Genomic DNA, 23,425 nt, shown 5'->3' with positions numbered 1-23,425 from the left:
TTTTAAGCAGAAAGTAATTGATACAGGGATATGCAAAGATAAGAAATTTTTACTGGTATAAGTGATGGATAATCAAAATATTAAGGAAAACAGTGAATTTATCTTCAATTATTCAATTACATCATGTTAGAAAAAGCAAGAACATTTTAAAATGTGCTAAAACAACAATGTCTGATGGAGGAGAAGACACAGAAATAAAAACATTGCTTTCTTCTATTCTAGCGCACATGCACACAAATTATACAAAAATGCACTAACCTGTTTTAGGATCTACGGAGAAGTAGGGTTGTCCCTGGAGAATACTGTAAACCACGCGGGCACTGTTTCCATAGGTAGGGTCATCTGCATCAGTAGCTGTCACCTGTAGAACAGAGGTACCTGTGCATTCAGGAAAACAAATTTTAGTGTGCGGTAACATTTAGCATGTGACTTATACACAGAAACAGGTTACTCTGACATACCTATGGAACACTATAGTGGATGTATCTTATGAAATAGAATTCTTGGATTTATCTTGCTTTTTTCCCCTGCCAACAACTGTACCAGATGAGAGACCAAAGGAAATATTTGATTTCCCATATTTTAATACATTTTTTTATGTGCCAATAACATTGTGAAAGGCCTCTTTGACACATAATCAGGGTTAGATTGGATTGATGATCAAGAAAAAAGAATCAAACTGGTGTTCAACTGTGGGGTAAAGTTAAAGGCAGGGTGAGAACATGCATTGCATGTTACATACCTATTCAGAAAATGGGAGATTGGATGGTTTGTGATTGGGGGGAATGCGGGTGAGTTGACATTAAATTATCAGTGGCAACAAAATAGTACATTCAAACCATTTTCCATCATTTATGCCATCTTTATTTCTTACATGGACTATTAATGAGTCACCTAACTGGTCTCCAAGGCTCAGTTCTCATTCCTTTAGGTTCTTCTATATAGTACCAACATAATTATCTTTATACAATGGGTATCAGAATATGCCTATTACACTGGATTTTTGAAAATTAAAGTGTACTTTAAAGGAATTTATAAACATTAAAATACTGTATTTTGAGGTAAAATTAGTGGTTGTATTCTTCTGATTTCTTTCATGTTTATATCTTTCAAATACGATTTGCATAATTAGGTATATTTATACCATATTTCAGTTTTTCCCAAATGAAAACTGATCTAGGTATAACAAGACAACCATCTTTTAAGGGCTATATAACTCCACTGTAAATTTAGTGGGTTAAGAGCTCTCATTTATTCATGAAATGTACTTGATGAATCATCTAATAGGGCATACTTGATATTTTATTCTGCCTAACTAGAAAAATTCCACCTACTAATTCAGGTTGTGTAGCAAACAAAAATATTTCCCCAATCAAGTAAGTCTGTATGAAATTCTGCATTCATTTTGGTACTTGACTATGAAAGCACTGACAATTTTCAGTCTTTAGTTTTAATAAGTACTTCAATTATTTAGGTATGGCACACTTATTAAGGGCCTAATATCTGTTTAACTACAAAGATTTTACTTCCATGTTGAAATGCAGATGCAACTTGAAGCGAAGTTTGTTCTTTGTCTTCAAGGCATCCTAGAAAACTTAATAGAAGTAGTATGGCTGACTAGCCTTATTAGCAGATTATAAATGCACATGGACTTCCAATAATATGTTAAGATTCTGGCCTCTAAATAGTATTTTTACATTGAGATTATAAGCAGAAATATGATTAGCAATTATGCATACTCAGAAGGGGAGGACTGTGTGATGTCTAAAAGAAATCTCTAATAATGAATAATAAAACACAGTGGGGACACTAAATGCTGGCAAGAATACTGAGAAACTAGGTCACTTATACACTGCAGGTGGAAATGTACATTTAGCAGATTCCTATAAAATCAAACACACATTTAGCTTACAACTCAGCAAATTGTAGTCTTGGGCATTAATGCAAAAGCAATGCAAACATATGTCCGCATAAAACCGTGTTTGCAAAAGTTAATAGATATTCACAGCAGCATTATTTGTAGTAGCCCCAAACTAGAAATGACTCAGATGTACTTTACTGGGAAAATGGTTAAACAGACTGTGGTAGTTGATAGTATGGAATACTACTCAGCAATAAAAATAACAGCCTGTTGATACATGCAGCAATTTGTATGAATCTTCAGGAAATTATACCCAGTGGGAAAAAAAACAGTCCCAAAAGGTGATATATTGTATGATTCTATTTATTTAACCTTCTTGAAATGATGACAGTTTAGAAATTGATAACAGATTTGTGGTTGCCAGGTTGAAGGAAAGGAGGTAGAGTTAGGGGAGGCTGGTTTTAAAAGAACAACATGAAGTCCTCATGATGTTAGAACTGTTCAGTATTTTGATTATGGTATGGGATACATGAGCATACATTTATGATAAATCACATAGAACTAAACACACACACACACACACACGTAAAACTAGGGAAATCTAAATAAGATTGGTAGATTAAATAATTTTGATCCTGGCTAAGATATTTTTTATAGTTTTGGCAAGATGATAATTATGTAAGATGTTACCATGGAGAAAAATGGGGTAAGGATACAAAGAATCCCTCCATATCATTTCTCATGACTGCATGTGAATCTGTGATCTCAAAATTAAAAGTTTATATAAAAAACAAAAATGTTTTCTTGCCTCACTGATATTCCATTCTGAGAGAGCCTTATTTAGGCTTGTGTGTGTACCATGATTTTTCTCATTATATAATGCACTACACTTCCTGGCTTGATTAAACTTTGCAGAGTTAGTTAAATTACACTCCTAGGTATAATTATTGTTATGTTTATAAAACAAAGTTCCAAGGACTTTTCCTGTGATGTCAAAACACTTGTTCCGTGCCTCACATTCATCTCTCCAACCTGTTCAGAGAATATCAGTAGATAGACATCTACAAATAAAAGTTGGTTTAGGAGGCATTTTTGTTGATTGCACGTTGAAAAAAAAAATTAAATCTGTAGCAGGTGCCCAGACAAAGCTCTAAAAAGTGTAAGAAGTCCATATTGTGGCTAAATAACAATATGGACCTATACCAATAAAAGGTTAGGTTCTGTACTTGATTCTAATATAGTTAGTACTTTTATTTTATTTTATTTTTTTTAAAGATGTATTTATTTTGACAGAGAGAGACACAACAAGAGAGGGAGCACAAGCGGGGGAGTGGGAGAGGGAGAAGCAGGCCTCCCGCAGAGCAGGGAGCCCGATGTGGGACTCGATCCCAGGACTCTGGGATCATGACCTGAGCCGAAGGCAGATGCTTAACGACTGAGCCACACAGGCGCCCCTAGTTAGTACTTTTAAATGAAAATCTATGTGTTCTTTACATTCAAAATTTAAATTATAAACAGTCCTTTATAATACTTTATAAAGCGTTATAAAATTATATCAGTCAAATATTTGATCTGATTGGAAAAATGCTGATCGTACTGGGCTTATACAAGGATTACTGAGATTCAGGAAAGAGAGAACAGTATAGATATAAAGCATTAAAATAATGGTCATCTTTTGGGCGCCTGGGTGGCTCAGTCGGTTAAGCGACTGCCTTCGGCTCAGGTCATGATCCTGGAGTCCCTGGATCGAGTCCCGCATCGGGTTCTCTGCTTGTCAGGGAGTCTGCTTCTCCCTCTGACCCTCCCCCCTCTCATGCTCTCTGTCTCTCATTCTCGCTGCCTCAAATAAATAAATAAAATCTTTAAAAAAAATAAAAAATAAATAAATAAAATAATGGTCATCTTTTAAGAAGCCACACTTATAAAATCCTCAGATTTTAAAAATTTTCTCTGGCTTTGTGATAGTTATTTAGGTTTAAATTATTTTTAACGTCTTAAAAATAGTCCCGAACCAACCATTCCATAGAGAAATCTGAGAAAGACAAATAGTGCAAGATCACACCTCCCTTGTGGTAATAGACTGGATCACCACATGACAAAAAAACAAAAAATAAAAAATAAAAAATCGTTCTGCTTGGCTTAAAGTGTCTATAAAAGTCCAGCCTTGTTAAGTGAAAGCTGAAAGGCATGAATGGAGTGACAAGTGAAATGAAGAACAACGAGAAAAGGAAAAAAAAAAGAAAAGAAAAAGTAGCCTCTTGGTGCTAAGTGAAGGTTTAAAGTAGCACAGAGAAGTGAGCAGAAAAGGGATCCAGGAGAGAAAAAGGAAATATATTAACTCTCTACCCTGGTCAAAATGTACTGTCACTAACAGTTACACATCTCTCTGTAGTAGGTCTCACAGTATTTGGCTATTCTATTTGCGTGAAGTAAGGTAGAGCAAATGATCTCCATCATTCTACTTTGGTGGCATCTGAAGGGATCAGGCCACAGCTTTGGGTACACAGATGGCTGGTTGAAGGGAGCATGTGCAAAAGTACAGCACAGCCCAAGCGAAAGTCAGCCTGGCCCCTGAACACAGTAGGGGTACAAATAAAGAGCAGGGACGGCAACTAAGTCCCCTGGCCAACTGTTTCAGGATTTCTTACCAAGGAGAATTGGTAAGGGGGTTTCAGGCCAAAAGAGAAAATTACACATATCTTACGTTCTTATTGACTCGAAGCCTCGATGGCAACATTTTAAGAACCATTGGTGCTTTTAGAAGTTATTTTACATTAGGAAAAATAGATAATAAAAAAATAGAACTCTTCAGGGTGCGTTAGGGGTTGAATTGTTTCCCCTCAAAGTTCATGTGTTGAAGATCTAGACTCCAGTACATCAAGGCGATCTTATTTGGAAATAGGATCTTTGTAGATGTAATTAATTAAGATAAGGCCAAACTGGAGTAGAGTGGGCCCCTACTCTAACATGCCTGGTATCCTTATAAAAATAGGAAATTTGGAAACACACACATACACACACACAGAATACTTTATGCGAAGATGAAGACAGAGATCAGAGAATTTCCTCTACAAACCAGGGAAAGTCAAAAATTGCCAACAAACTACTAGAAGCTAAAGGAGAGGCTTGGGACAAACCCTTTTCCAGTACTTGAGGAGGGAACATGACTCTGCTGACACTTTTGACCTCAGACTTCTAGCTTTTGGAACAAGGAGACAAATATTTTTGTTGTTTAAGCTACTCAGCTTGTGGTACATTGGTACAAGAGACTTAGCAAGCTAATAAAATGTGTCACGGTTGCAATGGAAAGAAATTACATTTATTCTCAGAATTTACAGGTGTTCTTTCACTGAATCTGGACAAGAGTCTAAAGTTATACTTCACAATAAAATGACGGATAATTCCCTTTGCTACATCATAAATGAGATAAAATAAAAAGTTCATCTCACAAGTTGATAAAATTAAATTAGGTAGAAATTAATGGTATCTGATTTTTTTAAACATTAGGCACTACTAGTGATATAACTGTTGGCATTTTTAAGTAAATTAATGAGATATATTATTTATGCTAATGAAGGATTTCTATTCCTGGTTAAATGTTTAAGAGAAAAAAATCAGTATTTATCTATTCTGAGAAGGGTATCCCACATTAGACAATTCCGTTCCTTTATTCATGCTGTATGCCTTAATTATATACATAGTAGAAAAGAGAAAATTCTTATTCTTTATAATGCTAGATTTTCAAATAGAAATATATGAAGTAATGCCAAGAAGTCCATTATTCTACTAGAATATTCAAATAATCTAATTTTTTCTAGAAATTATTATATACATTTGGTCAATAGATATTAAACCAGTAGTAGCCCCTTCTCTATATAACTTCTATTTTTTTTTTAAGATTTTATTTATTTATTTGACAGAGAGAGAGGCAGAAGAGAGGGAACACAAGCAGGGGGAGTGGGAGAGGGAGAAGCAGGCTTCCCGTTGAGCAGGGAGCCCAATGAGGGGCTCGATCCCAGGATCCTGGAATCGTGACCTGAGCCGAAGGCAGACGCCCAACGACTGAGCCACCCAGGCACCCTATAACTAGCTTCTAATCAAATAAAACTTTAAAAGTGCTTTATAAGCTTTCTTAATTTTTACAACAATTTCCCATGAAAAACAACCACAGAAACATTGCCTTCTAAAGTTTCATTGGCTATTTAATGCACAATATTTTCATGTTAAATATATCTTGTGGCACACACTCAGCTGTTCCCATGCTTGGGATTAATACCTTTCAGCTGATGCTTTATACAAATCTGAAAAAAAAAAAAAGATTAAAGTACATAAAAAAACTTTCAAGATATCTTTTCTACAATAAAACTTAAGCCTTGTTTCTTTTGGGAATTGCCTTGTGTCACTCTTTTCATTTGGTTTCTTTTTGTACTATGCTTTATAAATAGCATGCATTTTGGAAAGTTACATATCAATGGAGCAGAAAAAATGGACTTTCTTAAAAGTCTCTAAAGACCAATTTGAAATATTAATAAGGCATTTTAATACAAGCAAATATTCTCTGACACTGCAAATCGTTATGCATGACTTGTCAGGGTTCACAGCTCTGTGAAAATCTCAAGTGAATCAATGTTGAGCAAGAACTTTTGAGTAAAAAGCAGCTGAAGATATATGAAGGCAGAGAGTATCTCTCTGAAGGAATCTCATAGGGTTTAATTCTCAGAAGAATTTTCCAGGGATTGGGAAAAAGCAATAGTTACCAAGATACAACTTAAATTTCATTCTACACAGGAGAACTGTAATTTCACCAACAGAGCAATAACACAGGATTCCAGTCATTGTGTAATTTGATAAAGCTTTGAGTATTCACCCAGGAGTCATTGGATTTTTAAAAAATTCCTTCTGCAAGAGCACTTCTGAAACATTTGGTACCAAAACAAAAATCACTGTTGTAACCATGTATTTTAAATCATGGCTATCATTAAGTCTGTGTGTTTTCAATTAGATCCCTTTTATGGAACTGCTTAGTGTAAAATTTCACATTATTCAAGTAAATTTTATATTACAGTCCTAAATAGAAAAAAAAATAATAAGGAAGTAACATGCATTTAACACCAGTGAGGTGAAAAACACTCCACTATATGCCATTCAATTTAATAATGACATTAATCTATTGAGAAAATTACATTTAATCCTATTTTATAGATGGGGGTACTGAGGTTCAAAAGGTTGTGTCGTTGACAATTGGAAAAGGCAGAATTCAAGCCTGGTCCTATCTGTTTTGATATGTGACATTCTTTCCTCTATAATCTATTTCTCCAACCAGTCAGGATGGAGTTTAAGAGTTCCATCCATATCTTCCACCATTTGGTGTGCATGTGTGTTTCCTTGATGGTATGTAATGACCATCCAAGTGCATCTATTTGGGGAGACTTAGTGTTATATTTCAATGCTCTGTCTACCTGGTCAAAAGCCAAGTCATTATATACATTTTGTAAAATAAAGGCGTGTGGTAGAATAGTTAGGGGAAGCATTCTCCAGGTACTGACAACACTGTTGTGCTCTTCTGCAGCCTGCCTTACCAACTAAATAAAAGCAGATGCTAGAAGAAAATTGCAATACAGAAAAGAAAGATGTGTCTACCTCTGTTGCTGTCTACCTCCCCTCCCTCCCTCCCTCTTTCAGCTTAGGGTGGTCTCTCTAGCAGTGTCTGCTTTTCTGCAATGGTCCCAGCTCCCTCTGAGCTGCCTTCTTCCATGGGTCCATGCAATAAAGCCCAGCTCCTGAGGTCAGGTAACACTACTCTTCCAGCCCTAGGGATAGTAAACTCCTGCCCTACTTGCCTCATGGTCCACGACTTGGTTTTTCACTTCTCCTTTCATTTTTGTAGCTCATTCCATATTTGTAACTCCTGCTCTTGATCTAACTGGCAGTGGATTTTATTTTCTTGCTTAAACTCTGTGATACAGAAGGTATTAACAGGTTTCTCCCTGACTATCCTTCATTGCTTTTCTGAGTAATGACTATACTTTACCAAATAAAAGGTTAGTTTCTGTACTTGATTCTAATATAGTTAGTACTTTTAAATGAAAATCTATGTGTTCTTTACATTCAAATTTTAAATTAGTCAATATATTGGAATCTGAAAGACATCATTTGGAGAGTTATTCATTATATGCAAAATAAAATTATGAGATTTTAAGAGAAAGTGTTCTTTGAAGTGGAGAAAATTTTCATATATGTATGAAAATTTCATATATATATATATATATATATACACACACACACACACATAATTGAAAACTTCAATACTTCTCAAAGTATTCACCAGTTATTTCTTTACTTTACCATGTATGGTGATTAAGTACATGTACTGTTGCTGATTTAATATTAGTTTCTTATCAAAAATTAGAAATTGTATCTATAAATAGCTTTAATTTTCACTGTTTAGAAAATATTCTATTTGCAAAATAAAGAAAATTACCAAATTCAGCATTGTTCCGAATAATGGAATATTATTTCAGCTGAATTTTCATTCAATAACAACAAAGCAGAAACAAAACCAAAACAAACAAACAAACAAAAAAAGGCAACACAAAATGAAATACAAAGATAAAAATATTTTGTCCTTGTTTGCTCACAAAGTTGTCAATAAAAGTCTGGAAGAGTTTACTTGAAGATTATAGCATATATTCATAATATATACTGTATATTTTGTATACATATTTATGTCATCATATTTATATATACACAGACAATTGACATTCAACCACTAATTTCAATCATTGAGTAAAAAACTTCATTTTATTTATTTATTTTAACCAATTAGCTGGGAAAATGGATTTCTAAAATAGCATAGTAGCACAGTCTATATATTTTTAAGGTAGTCAAAAACAAAATAAATTACAACTAAACCATATATACATATAATTAGAAGGCTTTTTACTTTTTGGTTCCTATGCCCACTCTCACCAGATTCATTGTTTGAGTGTACCAACTTTTTGCCTACTGCTTGTTCTTTCATTAGAATTTAAAATTTTGATTGTATCACAATTGAAAAATATTCATTGATATACCATAATTGAAAATGAAGAACTCACTGCATCAAAGTTATCGCTCAATACCTCTCCCATCACACAATTTAATTACATTATTAATTTTATTTTATTTTATTTTAAAGATTTTTATTTATTTGAGAGAGAGAGAGAAAGCATGAGAGAGGGGAGTGTCAGAGAGAGAAGCAGACTCCCCATTGAGCAGGGAGCCCGAAGCTGGACTCTTATCTTAGGACTCCGGGATCATGACCTGAGCCGAAGGTAGTCGTTTAACCAACTGAGCCACCCAGGCACCCCCCTTATTAATTTTAGTTACGTTAGTTACTTTTATCACTATGGATAAAATGGTTAATTAAATTCCTGTATTTTGCTTCAATAATTTTAGGCAGCAAACATTCTCTTAATGATTTCTAAGGAAATATATATAATTTACTGCCTTTTCACTTTAATTTTTGTCAGCTACATGTTTTAAGTTATTGTAGTATACATTATATTATGTTCTTCCTCTACAAAAAATGGCTTTTGTGATTTTTTTCTAGGCTTTTATTTAGGAGGCTGGATATAAATGGACAATGTCTAGGCCATATATAAAAATAGAACTCTGACTCGTAATCTGTAGCAAACAGCCCAAGAAATCAACCTGCTATCTACAATAAACAGCCCAGGAGCCAGGCTACATATTTTCCATAAATCATATGTGTAGGAGGTTAAATGATTTTCCTTAACAACAATCCAGGAAGTCAAACAATAACATTCAGCCCAAAACGACCACGGCTTGATCAATAACTTACAGCTTCTCTACATTTTTCCCCATTTCCAACTTAAACGCAATCAGATAAGACTCGCATTTGTAACCAGTCACACAGGATGCTCTAAGTAGCTCATCTACAGCTTCTCTATGACATCAGCTTCCAATCATGGCATACTCAAAACTTTCTATTTTGTCCACTATAAGCCTCCCCCAATCTTCTCCCTGCTTTTGAGTCTCTGCCAAAATGCAAGTGATTGGGCACCTGGGTGGCTCAGTTGGTTAAGTGACTGCCTTCGGCTCAGGTCATGATGCTGGAGACCCGGGATTGAGTCCCACATCGGGCTCCCTGTTTGGCGGGGAGTCTGCTTCTCCCTCTGACCCTCTTCCCACTCGTGCTCTCTGTCTCTCATTCTCTCTCTCTCAAATAAATAAATAAAATCCTTTAAAAAAAATGCAAGTGATTGTGGTTAACTCTCTTGTTACAGCAAACTTTGAATAAATAGCCTTTGCTCTTTATCATTTGGTTCATCTTTATTTCCACAAATTATTTTTAAAAAACAAGAATAAGCACTATTTTATTATACAAAAAAATATTCTTTGCAAAACCAGTTAATGTGACCTGAATAATTTGAAAAGATGCAAAAACCTTTATTTCTAAGCTTTGTCACAAAAATGAGAATGTTACAAGTATCAAGATCAAATGATTTTTCAAAATTCTTAGTGCATATAGAATATTTTCTACTCTTTTTCTAAAACCAATATATTCTTTTTTCTAGAAATACTGTATGGTTTAAAGTTCATAATATATATTTCTAGTGTATTCATGCTTAGGCACTAGATGTGGTTGTTGATTTTTCCTAGTTTTTCCATGTTGGAAATTTTCTGAGTCTTTTCATATCTGAAAAAAATTACTTTCACTAATATTTGATTGATAATCTTCCTGCTGGAATTAAATTAGAATTTTTTATACAGTTTGACATTGTCTTTTCGTTTCTATCTTTACTCATGAAAACTGTAATATAGAGAAATACTTGTCCTTAAAAACTTCTCTTTTTTATATTACATTTTAAAATTTCTTCATTATCCAGGGAAATTTGATATGTGGGTTTTCAAATTAGTAAATCAGTTTTCCTGCTTGGTACTTTTTTATATTTCTTCAAGTTGAAAACTCAGGTTTTCTTTTGTTCAATATCTTTATTTTTTTCCTCACAACAAAAGTAAAATATTTCCAGGTGATCACCCATGTCTACCACTGAACCGTGTTTTTCTTTTTTTTTTAATTTTTGTAAAAAATATATTTATTTATTTTTGTGAGAGAGAGAGTGAGAGAGAGAGCACGCATGAGTGGAGGGGAGGGGCAGAGGGAGAAGCAGACTCCCCACCAAGAGGGGAGCCTAATGAGGGACTCTATCCCAGGACATCAGGATCTGAGCCGAAGGCAGACACTTAACTGACTGAGCCACCAAGGTGCCCCATATGTTTTTTTACTTTGTCTTGTTTGTACTACACAATACCAGATGTCTCTGGCTTTATTTGCTAGATCACCAACTTAGTCTTCACTTACGTCTATCACATAGTCTTCAGCTATATCTTGACATCATTCAGTCCACTGATTAGTATTTGTTTTAAATTCAGCATCTTATTTTAATTTTAGAAATCTATTTATTTTTGTTCCCTGGAAACTTTACTCTTCATTTCAATGTACTCTTGTTTAATGAATGCAATAAAATCTCAGATTTCACAGTTAAGCAAAGTAGATTTTTAATTTAAATTATTCTATTTTATCTGAATTATCCCTATTTCTCTGTAATAGATATTTATTTCTTTATTTTAATTCTTGTTTTTAATGTTTAAAAAATTAAGGGGAATTAATATTTTTTAAATGTCCTTATGACTCAAAGTGATCTACAGATTCAGTGCAATCCCTGTCAGAACCCCTAAATTTGTATAGAAACACCAAAGACCCTGAATAGCCAAAGCAAACTTGAACAAAAAGAACAAAACTGGAGGCATCACACTTTGATTTCATAATATATTACAAAGTGACAATACTCAAAACAGTATAGAAACAGATATGTAGAGTAAAACACAATAAAGAACCCAGGAGAATCCTAGGAAAAAATATAGAGGAAGCTTCTTGACATTGGTCTTGCCAATGATTTTCTGGATATGACAACAAAATATGGAACACAAAACAAAAATAGACAAATGGAATTGCGTCAAGCTAAAAAAATTCTGCACAGCATAGAAAGCAGTCAACAGAGTGAAAACACCACACTGGAAATAGGAGAAAATATTTGCAAACTATATATTTGATAAGGAACTGATATCCAAAATATAAAAGAAACTCACACAACTCAATAGACAAAAAAAAGTAATCTGATTAAAAAATATGCAAAGGATCTGAAGAGACATTTTTCAAAAGACATACAAATGGCTAATGGGTACATGAAAAGTTGCTCAATGTCACTAATCATCAGGGAAATGTAAATGAAAAGCACAATGAGATACGACCTCACATCTGTTAGAATGACTATTATAAGAAAGATAAAAGATAAGAAGTGTTGGCAAGGGTGTGCAGAAAAGGAAACCATTATACACTGTTGATGGAAATGTAAATTGGTCTACCCATTATAAAAAGTAGTATAAAGTTTCCTCAATAAATTAAAATGATCCAGTTATCCCAATTTTGAGTATGTAAATGAAATCACTATCTGAAAGACATATCTATACTCTCATGTCACTTCAGCATTATTTACAATAGCCAAGATATAGAAATGACCACAATGTCCAAATGTCCATCAATAGACAAATGACTAAAGAAAATGTGGAAATAAAAATATATATGGCATATATATGAAAGATTGTTCAGCCTTAAAGAAGAAGGAAATCCTCCTTTTGCAACAATGTAGATAAAACTGGAGGTCATTATGCTAAGGAAAATAACCAGACACAGAAAGACAAATACATTATCTTACTTACATGTGGAATCTAAAATATTCAAACCATAAAGCAGAGAGTAGAATGATAGTCTCCAGGGGCTTTGGGGTAAGGGAAATGGGGAGATGTTGGTCAAATAGTATATAATATTAATTATGCAAGATGAGTAAGTTCTGTAGATTTAGAAAATAGCATGGTGACTATAGTTAACAATATCATATATATTGTATATTTGAAATTTTCTAACAACATAGATCTTGCACTCTCACCACAGAGAGAAAGAATGAGAAAGAGAGAGGGAGGGAGGAAGAAAGGGAGGAAGGTAGGAAACATTCACGAAGTGAGGTGATAAATATGTTAATCAGCTTGAGCTTGGTGATGTCACAGTATATACATATATCAAAACATCAAGTTGCACACCTTAAATATATAAAATCCCCATTTGTTAATTGTAACTCAATAAAGCTGAAAAATGTTAAAGTTAAAACAAATTGGGTTGATGCTTATCCCTTTAAAATAGGAATGCTACATCTAAATAAATGTGGCTGGATGGGTCAATATAGTTGCCAGGCAGATCAAGGACTTTTGTGTCCCCCAAAATGAGGAGAGGAATGATTTGCCTCAGAATAAGGGACCTTGTGATATTTGTCCACTAGTAAAATCTGTTTTGTTCTTTTTTGTTGTTCCTCTTTGATGTGGAATTTTGGTTTACTGAAAACTATTTTCTGCTTCATTCCAGTGTTCCAATATCCCTAAGTTAGCCATACTTAGGAGGAAAAAATCATCAAAGTCTTTATAATAGAATAAAAACACATTTTCTTTGTATGTGTAGATGAAGTTGAAAAAGTCTTTTTTGTTAATAAATAAAATAATGAATGAATGAATGAATGTTTAATTTATTAAGTTGCCTGGGTGATTTCGCCAGGTCCTTCTGTGTTTGTGAATTTACTAGGGCTTTCATGGGTAGAACAATTTTCACCTTTAATGCTTATGGTCATGAATATGGTCTGTCTCTTTTCCCCTATTCAATTTTCAATGTTTTCAATGCTCCAGGAATTTTCAAAATCTTGCACTCATTTTTGTTACTCTATCTTGTTGTTCTGGTTTCTTTTTGAAATATTTATGGTTTCTTTTTGGAATATCCTCTTTGACATGTCAAGGAGAGGCATGAAGAGGTTAAGTTATGCCATGATGACAAGCTGGGTATTTTAAATGAGAGAAATACAACATGATCTCAGTAAGAAAAATAAATACAACTCCACTATCATTTCTCTTCAGAAAAGCAATCTTAATAGTGTTTTGTATGTCTTTCCATAATTTTATTTTGGTTCATTCAAAAGTCTATCATGTAATTATATATATACCACAGCTTCTTCTATACCTGATAATATGCCATGGATATTTCCATGCCAACTAAACAAATATAATTTCTTTTTTTTTTTTTTTTAAGATTTTATTTATTTATTTGACAGAGAGAGACACAGCAAGAGAGGGAACACAAGCAGGGGGAGTGGGAGAGGGAGAAGCAGGCTCCCCACTGAGCAGGGAGCCTGATGCGGGACTCCATCCCAGGACCCTGGGATCATGACCTGAGCCGAAGGCAGCCGCTTAACCGACTGAGCCACCCAGGCGCCCCAACAAATATAATTTCAATAGCTACATGACATTCCATGTTTTTTTTTTTTTTTTTAATAAAGATTTTATTTATTTATTTATTTGAGAGAGAGAAACAGCATGAGAGGGGATAGGGTCAGAGGGAGAAGCAGGCTCCCTGCCGAGCCGGGAGCCTGATGCGGGACTCGATCCCAGGACTCCAGGATCATGACCTGAGCCGAAGGCAGTCGCTTAACCGACTGAGCCACCCAGACGCCCCCATGTTGTTTTTTGACACATATTTAGATTTTTCTAGTTTGTTGTATTTTTTATAGTTGTGGAACAAATTATCATAAACAGTTGAATAAAACAAAAGCCATCAAATTTGCTTATATTTATGTGTTTTGTTTTGTTTTTTGCTATATACATGCAATATTGTAATAAGTTTTCGGAGTAGTGTCCTCTTCTGAAGGAGCACAACTTCTCCAATATTCCATGGTCCTTCAGTGTGACATGGCAGCAGATTTAAGAGGCCATTTCACCTATGAAGGTAAAAAAGTATCTGATCTGATCTTCTGAGTTCTCTCCTTACCAGTGGATGGGAGCAACAAAATATTTCCCATTTACTAAGGTGGGAAGGAAGTTTAGCTAAGAGAAACTCAATGGATCTCAAGAGGACTTACAAATTAAATGGAGAACAGGCAGCCATGACCATCAAGGGCTGATCACTGAAAACTAGTAGGAACAGAGACATCTGGTAGATGGCAGCAGGAATCCACAATGGCATAGACATTCCTCTTCCTCACTGTGCCATCTTTACTGGATCACTTTCCCTTCTATCTATGCCTCATCACTGTACCTTCTAATTATAACTGGGCTGCGGTGTTTTTATTTAATTTTTCTCACTATGACTTTCCCTACACTTGATCACTGTGCATTTATTTTTTATCTAATTGCTGGGGTTATAATACCTCATGCTGAGTCTTCTCTCTATACCTGAACACTGAGCATTCATTTCATACCTGATTGCTATACTGGGTTACTATACTGGGTTACTGTTCCTTTGCTCTGTATGTGACTCTCAGAAAGTAAAGAAAAATATCCAAAATGGTGTCTCAAAAAAAGAAATTTGAAATTCATAACGGAATTAGGAGTAAAGTTCAATGAAAAGTGAGGTTGAATTTATTGCATATCTGAGTTTTGAGAATGAAATTTCAATAGCATATGCCCTAATACAGTGATTTCACACATAATTTTTTCCCAGTTTATAAAACTTTACAATAATTTCAATGTATATGCTTTCAATAAAATATAGGAGCAATAGCATACATTAATTAAATGACTTTTATTAAAAAATATCTCCATCAAGATACATTTTAACCTCCAAGGCCAATTTATTAAACTGATAAGAACAGATACTACACTTGATCTTAGCCAAAAGGCCGAGAAGCGATCCAAGGCCAATCTATATAACAAAATGCTCCACTGGCCGCTATAGAAGTTTCACTTATTATATTTTTACAATTACATGCACATGACTTCTATGTAGAACTTCCAAAACTCTGATTGGTTTGCTTTGTATTCCTACACTGAGGGGTATACACATGAAAATCATTCTTTGAATATATATTTTTAAATATGTGCAAATTTAATTTTTGTGAATTGAGTCCATCTTTTTTTTTTTTTAAGATTTTATTTATTTATTTATTTGAGGCAGAGAGAATGAGAGACAGAGAGCATGAGAGGGAGGAGGGTCAGAGGGAGAAGCAGACTCCCTGCCGAGCAGGGAGCCCGATGTGGGACTCAATCCCGGGACTTCAGGATCATGACCTGAGCGGAAGGCAGTCGCTTAACCAACTGAGCCACCCAGGCGCCCGAATTGAGTCCATCTTATGATTAAAAAAAAAAAAAAAAATATATATATATATATATATATATCCCAGTGAAGTATTTTCCATTATAAATTGATCAGTTTTCTTAGGGGAATTCCAAGTCTAGTCTATTTTAATAAAGAATAAATGGAGAGGGGCACCTGGGTGGCTCAGTCATTAAGTGTCTGCTTTCAGCTCAGATCATGATCCCAGGGTCCTGGGATCGAGCCCCCATCAGGCTCCCTGCTCTGTGGGAAGCCTGCTCCTCCCTCTCCCACTCCCCCTGCTTGTGTTCCCTCCCTCGCTGTGTCTCTGTCAAGTAAATAAATAAAATCTTTAAAAAAAAAAAGACTAAATGGAGAATCTAAGGAATCAGTAGTAGCATAAAATGTAATCTGGTGAATCATATCTATCATTGAGTAAAAATGAGAAACGAGGTTGGTTTATGTGGAATTTTTTGCATTTACAACTTTATTATATATAGGAAAATAAAATTAATCATTACTTCCTGAAGCAATAATAAATTTTTACCAGATATAAGAACAATGATGTTCAAATAATTAAGAGGCAATATTTCTTCAAAATCTTTCCTCAAAAAAAATCTTTCCTGCAGACAAAGTGTAGGTGAAAAGGGTCAACTTTTGTAATTAGTTGTAATTACTCAATAAAGATTGACAAAATATGGTTTCAAGTGATGTGGTTATAATACAACAAAAGTAAGAGAGCAAAACTTCTGGGCCTCTTCTTCAAAAACCCTTGAAACTTGCACTTTTATACTATTGAAATGCTGCTCTAAGATCCATACAAAATATTTTCTTCCATTCCATAGGTTGCCATTTCATTTTGTCAATGTTTCCATTGCTGTGCAGGAGCTTTTTAGTTTGATGCAGTCCCAGTTGCTTATTTTTGTTTTTGTTCTTTTGCCTTTGGTGTTAAATCCAAAATATCATTACAAAGACCAATGTCAAGGAACTTACCCTCATGTTTTCTTCAGGAGTTTTACGTATTTAATCCATTTGAGTTGATTTTTGTGTATGATGTAAAATAATGGTCCAGTTTCAGTGTTTTTCATGTGGCTGTGCAGTTTTCCCAACACCATTTATTGAAGAGAATATCCTTTCTCCATTGTGTATGTTTGGTTCCTTTGTCAACAATTGACCATATATACATGAGTACTTTTGGTCTCTCTTTCTATTCCATTGGTCTAGGTGTCTGTTTTTATGCCAATACTATACTGTTTTGATTACTATAGCTTTGTAGTATAGTTTGGAATCAGGAAGTGTGAGGTCTCCAGCTTTGTTTTTTATCCCAAGATTGCTGTGGCTATGAGGTATCTTTTGAGGTTCCATAAAAATATTAATAGTGTTTGTTCTATTTCTGTGAAAACTGCCACTGACATTTTGCTAAGGATTGCATTGGATTTGTAGGTCAGTTTAGATAGAATGGACATTTAAACAATATTAATTCTTTCAATCCATGAACATGGAATACCTTTTCATTTATTTGTTTCCTCTTCAGTTTATTTTATCAATGTTTTACAGGTTTCAGCTTACAGATCTTTCACCTTCTTAAATTTATTCCTTAGTATTTTATTCTTTTGGATGCTCTTATAAATGGGATTGTTTTCTTAATTTATATCTTTTTTGTAGTTCACTTTAAAATGGATGCTGTTTTGAGCCACTAGGTGTGGGTTGATTTGTTATAAAACACTAGCTAACCGACACAAGGGAAAAGTTATGAGAAGAAAAAAGTTATGAAACTTAGAATTTTTTTGTTCAACTTTCACTTTGTTATACAATGTGATTCCTCATACACACTTTTAATTTACCATGTAAATAGCAGTGTCAGCCTCATTTCATTGAAATTACCTCATTTTGAAGTTATGCCCAAGGGTAATGATTTTAAAATGGCTACTAGAATCCTGGAAGCTATCCAGGGTGAAGCTCCCAAGATGTTTGGCCAGAACTAAATCAGTCTCCCAATAAGCAGTGCAATAAAGTAAGCACAGCTGGTGTCTCTTCTTGTTGCTTTGCAAGAAAGAACACAGCTGCAAATGCAAATAGGCCTGGGAATTAGAGACTGGAGAACAAAGACATGAAAAAGACTAGGATGTTTGAATACATCTCCAAGTGCAAGGCACCTTGTGGCTATTAAGGGTCATACAGTAAAACTTCATATCTTTTCTTTTTATGTCAAACTAAGAATCAGTGCTCCACTGAAGTTGAAGTTTATAAATTGCATACTTATAACCTAATAAAATGTAATATTTGTTCTCTCTCCTGTAAATTGAAATTTATTATTTCTATAGTCTTGTTATAATATCTTAAATATTTATTAAATGATTTTTATCCATAGGTATCTTTTATTAATACACAGAAGAAATGAAGTAGAGATTTATACAATTCCTTAGAGATATGTTGCGAAAAACAACAACAACAAAAAAAGTTGTGAAATTTACTTTAAGGCAAATTGCATTGTGATCTAGTATTGTTACTCTTGAAACAATTGCTGGGTACAAAGTAATTATTTTTGAAAATTTAGAGTGACTGCAAAACAGTTTAAACTTATACTAAAAACTACTGATTTTAGATAAAAGGAAGACTATAATTTCAAAAATTGGGGTATATTTCTTTAAATATAGAAGAGACCAAATTATCCTTTTAAATTATTTTAAAATTATTGTTTTAAATGTTTTTTAAAGAGATTTCTCAATATACATAATAAAAACACCTGTACCGACTTTTTATAAGAATACAACATTCTAGTATCACTAAATGTCTTGACACTTATAATGTCCTTTCTGAGAATGGTAACACTGTTTACAAGTACATTTCTACTTACCCTATTTTCATTTCTTAAATGCCACACATGCACTAGACTGCTGACTCCAAAAGCAGGTATAATTTAATCTCATAGTTTCCTCTTTGTGCCATGATAATCAGTATTATTAACTTTTTATTTCATATTCTTAAAATTCAGTTCTGAAAAACTTAGACATTTAATGAAGTTACATTAAATCAAAATTAAAGAAGTACTTGTTTAAAGTTGTTTAAAGGACAAAGAAGAAAATTATTGTATAGAATAATTGCTAGAAGGTGGTAAAATCACAAAGACTGGCATGATAATGTAATGCATACCAAAGGAAAAAAGAAAAAAAAGTTAAATATTCATTGATAAAATGTGTACAAGTGTCTTCATGGACCTATCCAGGTCCATAATATTATAATGTCATTCTGTCCACACATGTTCATTTTGTTTTATTTGATCAAATTTTTAGATAAGTAAAAAAAAAATGCAATCTGACAGTCAGCAGCCTACAAGGCATTCATCATAATCAAATGGTCCTTTTCTAAATCAACACTATAACAACAAGCAGATTTTCTTTTAAAAATGAGAGCCATAATGACTCTCAAGTAGCCATACTGTTATGCTTTGCTCTGTGAGCACAAATAACCTAACTTTACTCATTGGTATACCTCACTGTTTTCATAATATAGTGCATATGAATATGGCAATTAATATTAACCATAAAAATTGCTGACCTGGGCAGATAGAATCATTTTTGGCCATAAAATATATGAGTATTCTAACACTATGAGATTCCCTTTGGAAGTGACTGTAAATTTAACAAATAGCATATTCTCCAATTCATGTTTCTACTTTGAAATGCTTTTAAAAAATACTCTCCCCGCAGAGAGCATTTGGCAATGTCTGAAGACACTGTAATATGGTGGTGGTAGAAATGATGCTACTAATATCTAATGTTTGGAGGCCAGGGATGCTGCTGAGCATCCTACAAGGCAGGGCAGTCCTCCACAGCAAAGAATCATCCAGTCTAATATGCCATTTAGTGGCAAGGTTGATAAACCCTGCTGTAGAGGGATATGATTCCCTAGATAATAGTTGAAATTACATGAAGTAAATCAAAGAGGTAAAGGATAACATTGTATTGAGACACGCATCGAAAAACGCTCTAGTTTATTTTGCATCTTTCTTTATTAAACCATCCAGAATGCCAAGACTTTGTCTGCTGGTTATTACTCACTGACAAGAAACATGCAACCACATTTTGCTTTCCTCACAGGTAATATTCCACACAGCAATTACTTGGAGGGCTCCATGACTGTTACTTAGCACTATAGATCTACAAAAAAAAAATAATCTGATAAACTCTTGCACACCCAGGAAGTCTCTTGTGCTGCCTTCTCTGCATTCCCATAGCATAATCCGCTAAACTGTGAAGGGAATTCATCATTTGCATGACAATTGTGTTTATTTTCCCGCTTAACACGTGTGCGCACCCGCCCACGTGCGCGCTCACTGTACACACCTAAGTAGACCATAAACCTACAGGGAAGACAAGAGTATTTTTCATTACTGTATCTTCTTTTTTTTTAAGGTTTTATTTCTTTGACAGAGAGAAAGACAGCCAGAGAGGGAACACAAGCAGGGGGAGTGGGAGAGGGAGAAGCAGGCCCCCCGCCGAGCAGGGAGCCCGATGTGGGACTCGATCCCAGGACCCTGGGACCATGACCTGAGCCGAAGGCAGACGCTTAACGACTGAGCCACCCAGGCACCCCTCATTACTGTATCTTCTATGTGGAGTTCTTGTCTGACAAACCCCTGCACACTATGTAAGATTAATTGAGGACGTCTTCTCTAAGTCTGCAAGCTGAACTCACTGTCCACTTTATGGTTCCCTTGGATTTTGCTTAACGAACACTATATTGAAATTTTCTGTTTATATGTCTGTAACCTGTTCAAACTTAGGGACCTTGTTTCTCCTTCCTTCCTTTCCTTCCTTTTTCCTTCCTTTTTCCTTCCTTGCCTTCCTTTCCTTCCTTCCTTTCCTTCCTTCCTTTCCTTCCTTTCCTTCCTTTTTCCTTCCTTTTTCCTTCCTTTTTCCTTCCTTTCCTTCCTTCCTTTCCTTCCTTCCTTTCCTTCCTTCCTTTCCTTCCTTCCTTTCCTTCCTTTCCTTCCTTCCCTTCCTTTCCTTCCTTCCTCCCTCCCTCCCTCCCTCCCTTCCTTCCTTCCTTCCTTCCTTACATAAAATGCCTTCCCTCTGTCCTCTCTGCAAAAAGAATTAAAGAGATACAAAAAGGGAGATTTTTTTTAATGGCTTGGTAATTCAAAACTGAATTAATGAGTATATGACAAAAACAATGACTTTGTCAGACACCATATGCCGAGAAAAATTTTGTTGTCATCTACCTATACTATTCGCCATTATTAGTATTATAAACCTATATATCTTTAAGCATTACTGTCATTTAAAATGTTTTTATCACAAGTCTGCATTTCACTTTTTATTATCACTTTATAAATAATATATATATATATAAATATATATTTTTAGTAAAGAAGAATGCGTTTCTCTGATAGCAGATAAAGCCACAACCCATTTTTCGAAGTAATCGCCTTCACCAGTATGTGTGTTTTTTTAAGATATGTCCTATATGCACATACACCATACAACACACCCTTACTTTCTAAAATAAACTAGACTATTCCACATGTATTTCTGAAAACTTTTTTCTCACTAAAACAATATAGATCTTCATATGTCAGTATATACATACAAATTCGTTCATTTTAAGACTGCACATGTAATCTGTATGTGTTTGAAGAGTCATTTACTTGAAAACTTCCTTACTAGTAGATTTCAAGTGTGTTTCCAATGTTTCCCTGTTAGGAATAACACTACAATGGCATTCCTTTAACATGTCTCTTTGTGTAATCATGTGAATGCATCTATAGGATAGTTGTCTATAATATGTTCTCAATTTAAAATACTATTAAATTGCTACCCAAAACGACTGTGGGACTTCACCTGTCTGCTAATGGCTCTGTACCTTAACAACTTTGTGAATTATCAGGCTTGTGTACTTTGGTAGGTGAACTCTGGTTTCTCCTTCTCCTTCGTGGTTTCTTAAATTACTAACGAATTTGAGGTTTTTCTTTGGATAAGTAACACGTTTCTTTTTTCTGTGACTCTCCTGCTAATGTAATTTCCCCATTTTTAATTTGATTGTGAATGTTATTAAAAAATCCCCTTATGTAATAAAAATTAGTTCTCTGTCAGCCATGTTTGCCAGTATTTCAGTTCATCTTTCATTTTATTACATTTAGCATAATTATTTGACATCTGTATTTTCAAATGTTTATTCATTTAAATTCATGTCTTATTGATTGTTGCTTATTGTATCTTATCTTACATTTAAAAATCCTTCATATACTTGTTTGTTTTGTTTTTTAGTGGCTGTGTTTTCACAAGCAGATTCAAGTTTTAATTTTTATAGTTTAATCACAGATTTGTTTACTATTAACTTTGTCCTTAAGTGTGGGGGAAAGCACACTATTCCCATTGTCTCAGCATCATGAGTACACTGGTCCTCCACCTGAGCCCCACTCCTGAGCTCAGTTAAGGAGGCTACTTTCCATTGCTCAATACCTCCATTTGTTTCACTTTGCACACTATCTGCATCACAAAGGTTTTTCAGCTTTTGGCACACATACGTTCCTGGAAACTGCCCATTGTCTTTATCCACACTATATCTAGTGTACACATTTTCGAGTTGTTAGAAAATCCTTTTCCAAAAACATATCCTTGTTGGACTCCCTGTGGATTCGATTTCTAATATAAATAAATGTCTATTCTCTTACTCTCAGGAACTTTAGGATTAATTTTCCTCTTCATGGTATGTAGCCATCCCCAAATCCAATCCTTTAAAACAAAAAGGAACATTATAATAACATTGAATCTATCTTCACATGTCAAGAAGGAAACCCCCACTTCTGGCTCAATAAACGGTACAGATTCTGGAACATCCACTATTTTTGTTATAATTATTCCACAAATAGCTTGATCCAGATTTTACATTTTTAACTAAATTTTAAAAAAATTGGGAACTTAAAAGCTGAATCTCTATCTGGCTTAGAAATGTTTTTCAGTTGCACTTCTTACTAACCATGTAGTCTTGGACAAATTATTTAACTCTATGTATCAGTTTTATCATCTGTAAAACAAGGATAACCATAATGTTGCCCTTATGATGTGAGCATGAAATTATTACAAATTACATGCAATGCCTGGCATATAGTAAGTGCTCAATAAATATTCCTTGATTCTGTTTCAGTGATTATTACCACAACTGCTTTTTTTTTTTTTTTAAGATTTTATTTATTTATTTATTTGACAGAGACAGAGATAGTGAGAACAGGAACACAAGCCCCGGGAGTGGGAGAGGGAGAGCAGGCTTCCCGCCGAGGAGGGAACCCGATGTGGGACTCGATCCCAGGACCCTGGGATCATGACCTGAGCCGAAGGCAGATGCTTAATGACTGAGCCACCCAGGCG

General features: G+C 34.5%; 1 protein-coding gene and 1 pseudogene across 4 annotated transcripts in view; both read right to left on the bottom strand.

The window, feature by feature from the left end:
• The window catches only part of CDH18 (cadherin 18), a 315,869-nt gene that overhangs the window by 208,096 nt on the left and 84,348 nt on the right, over positions 1 to 23,425 (bottom strand). For 3 of the 4 annotated variants that reach the window (XM_045888209.1, XM_045888202.2, XM_064595614.1), the window contains exon 3: positions 259 to 378. The exons of the other annotated variant lie outside the window; for it this stretch is intronic. In XM_045888209.1, the coding sequence (XP_045744165.1) occupies positions 259 to 378 (120 nt within the window). The remainder of the gene's footprint in view (positions 1 to 258; positions 379 to 23,425) is intronic. 4 annotated transcript variants of the gene reach the window in all.
• On the bottom strand, positions 15,527 to 15,651 carry LOC123836912 (U2 spliceosomal RNA; annotated as a pseudogene).

This window comes from Mirounga angustirostris, unplaced genomic scaffold, assembly GCF_029215605.1.
Source record: "Mirounga angustirostris isolate CCGP_5_RB_7025 unplaced genomic scaffold, mMirAng1.0.hap1 SCAF_7, whole genome shotgun sequence".
Lineage (NCBI taxonomy): Eukaryota > Metazoa > Chordata > Mammalia > Carnivora > Phocidae > Mirounga > Mirounga angustirostris.
Note: the sequence above shows the minus strand (reverse complement) of the source record. Positions and strands in the feature narration are given on the sequence as shown.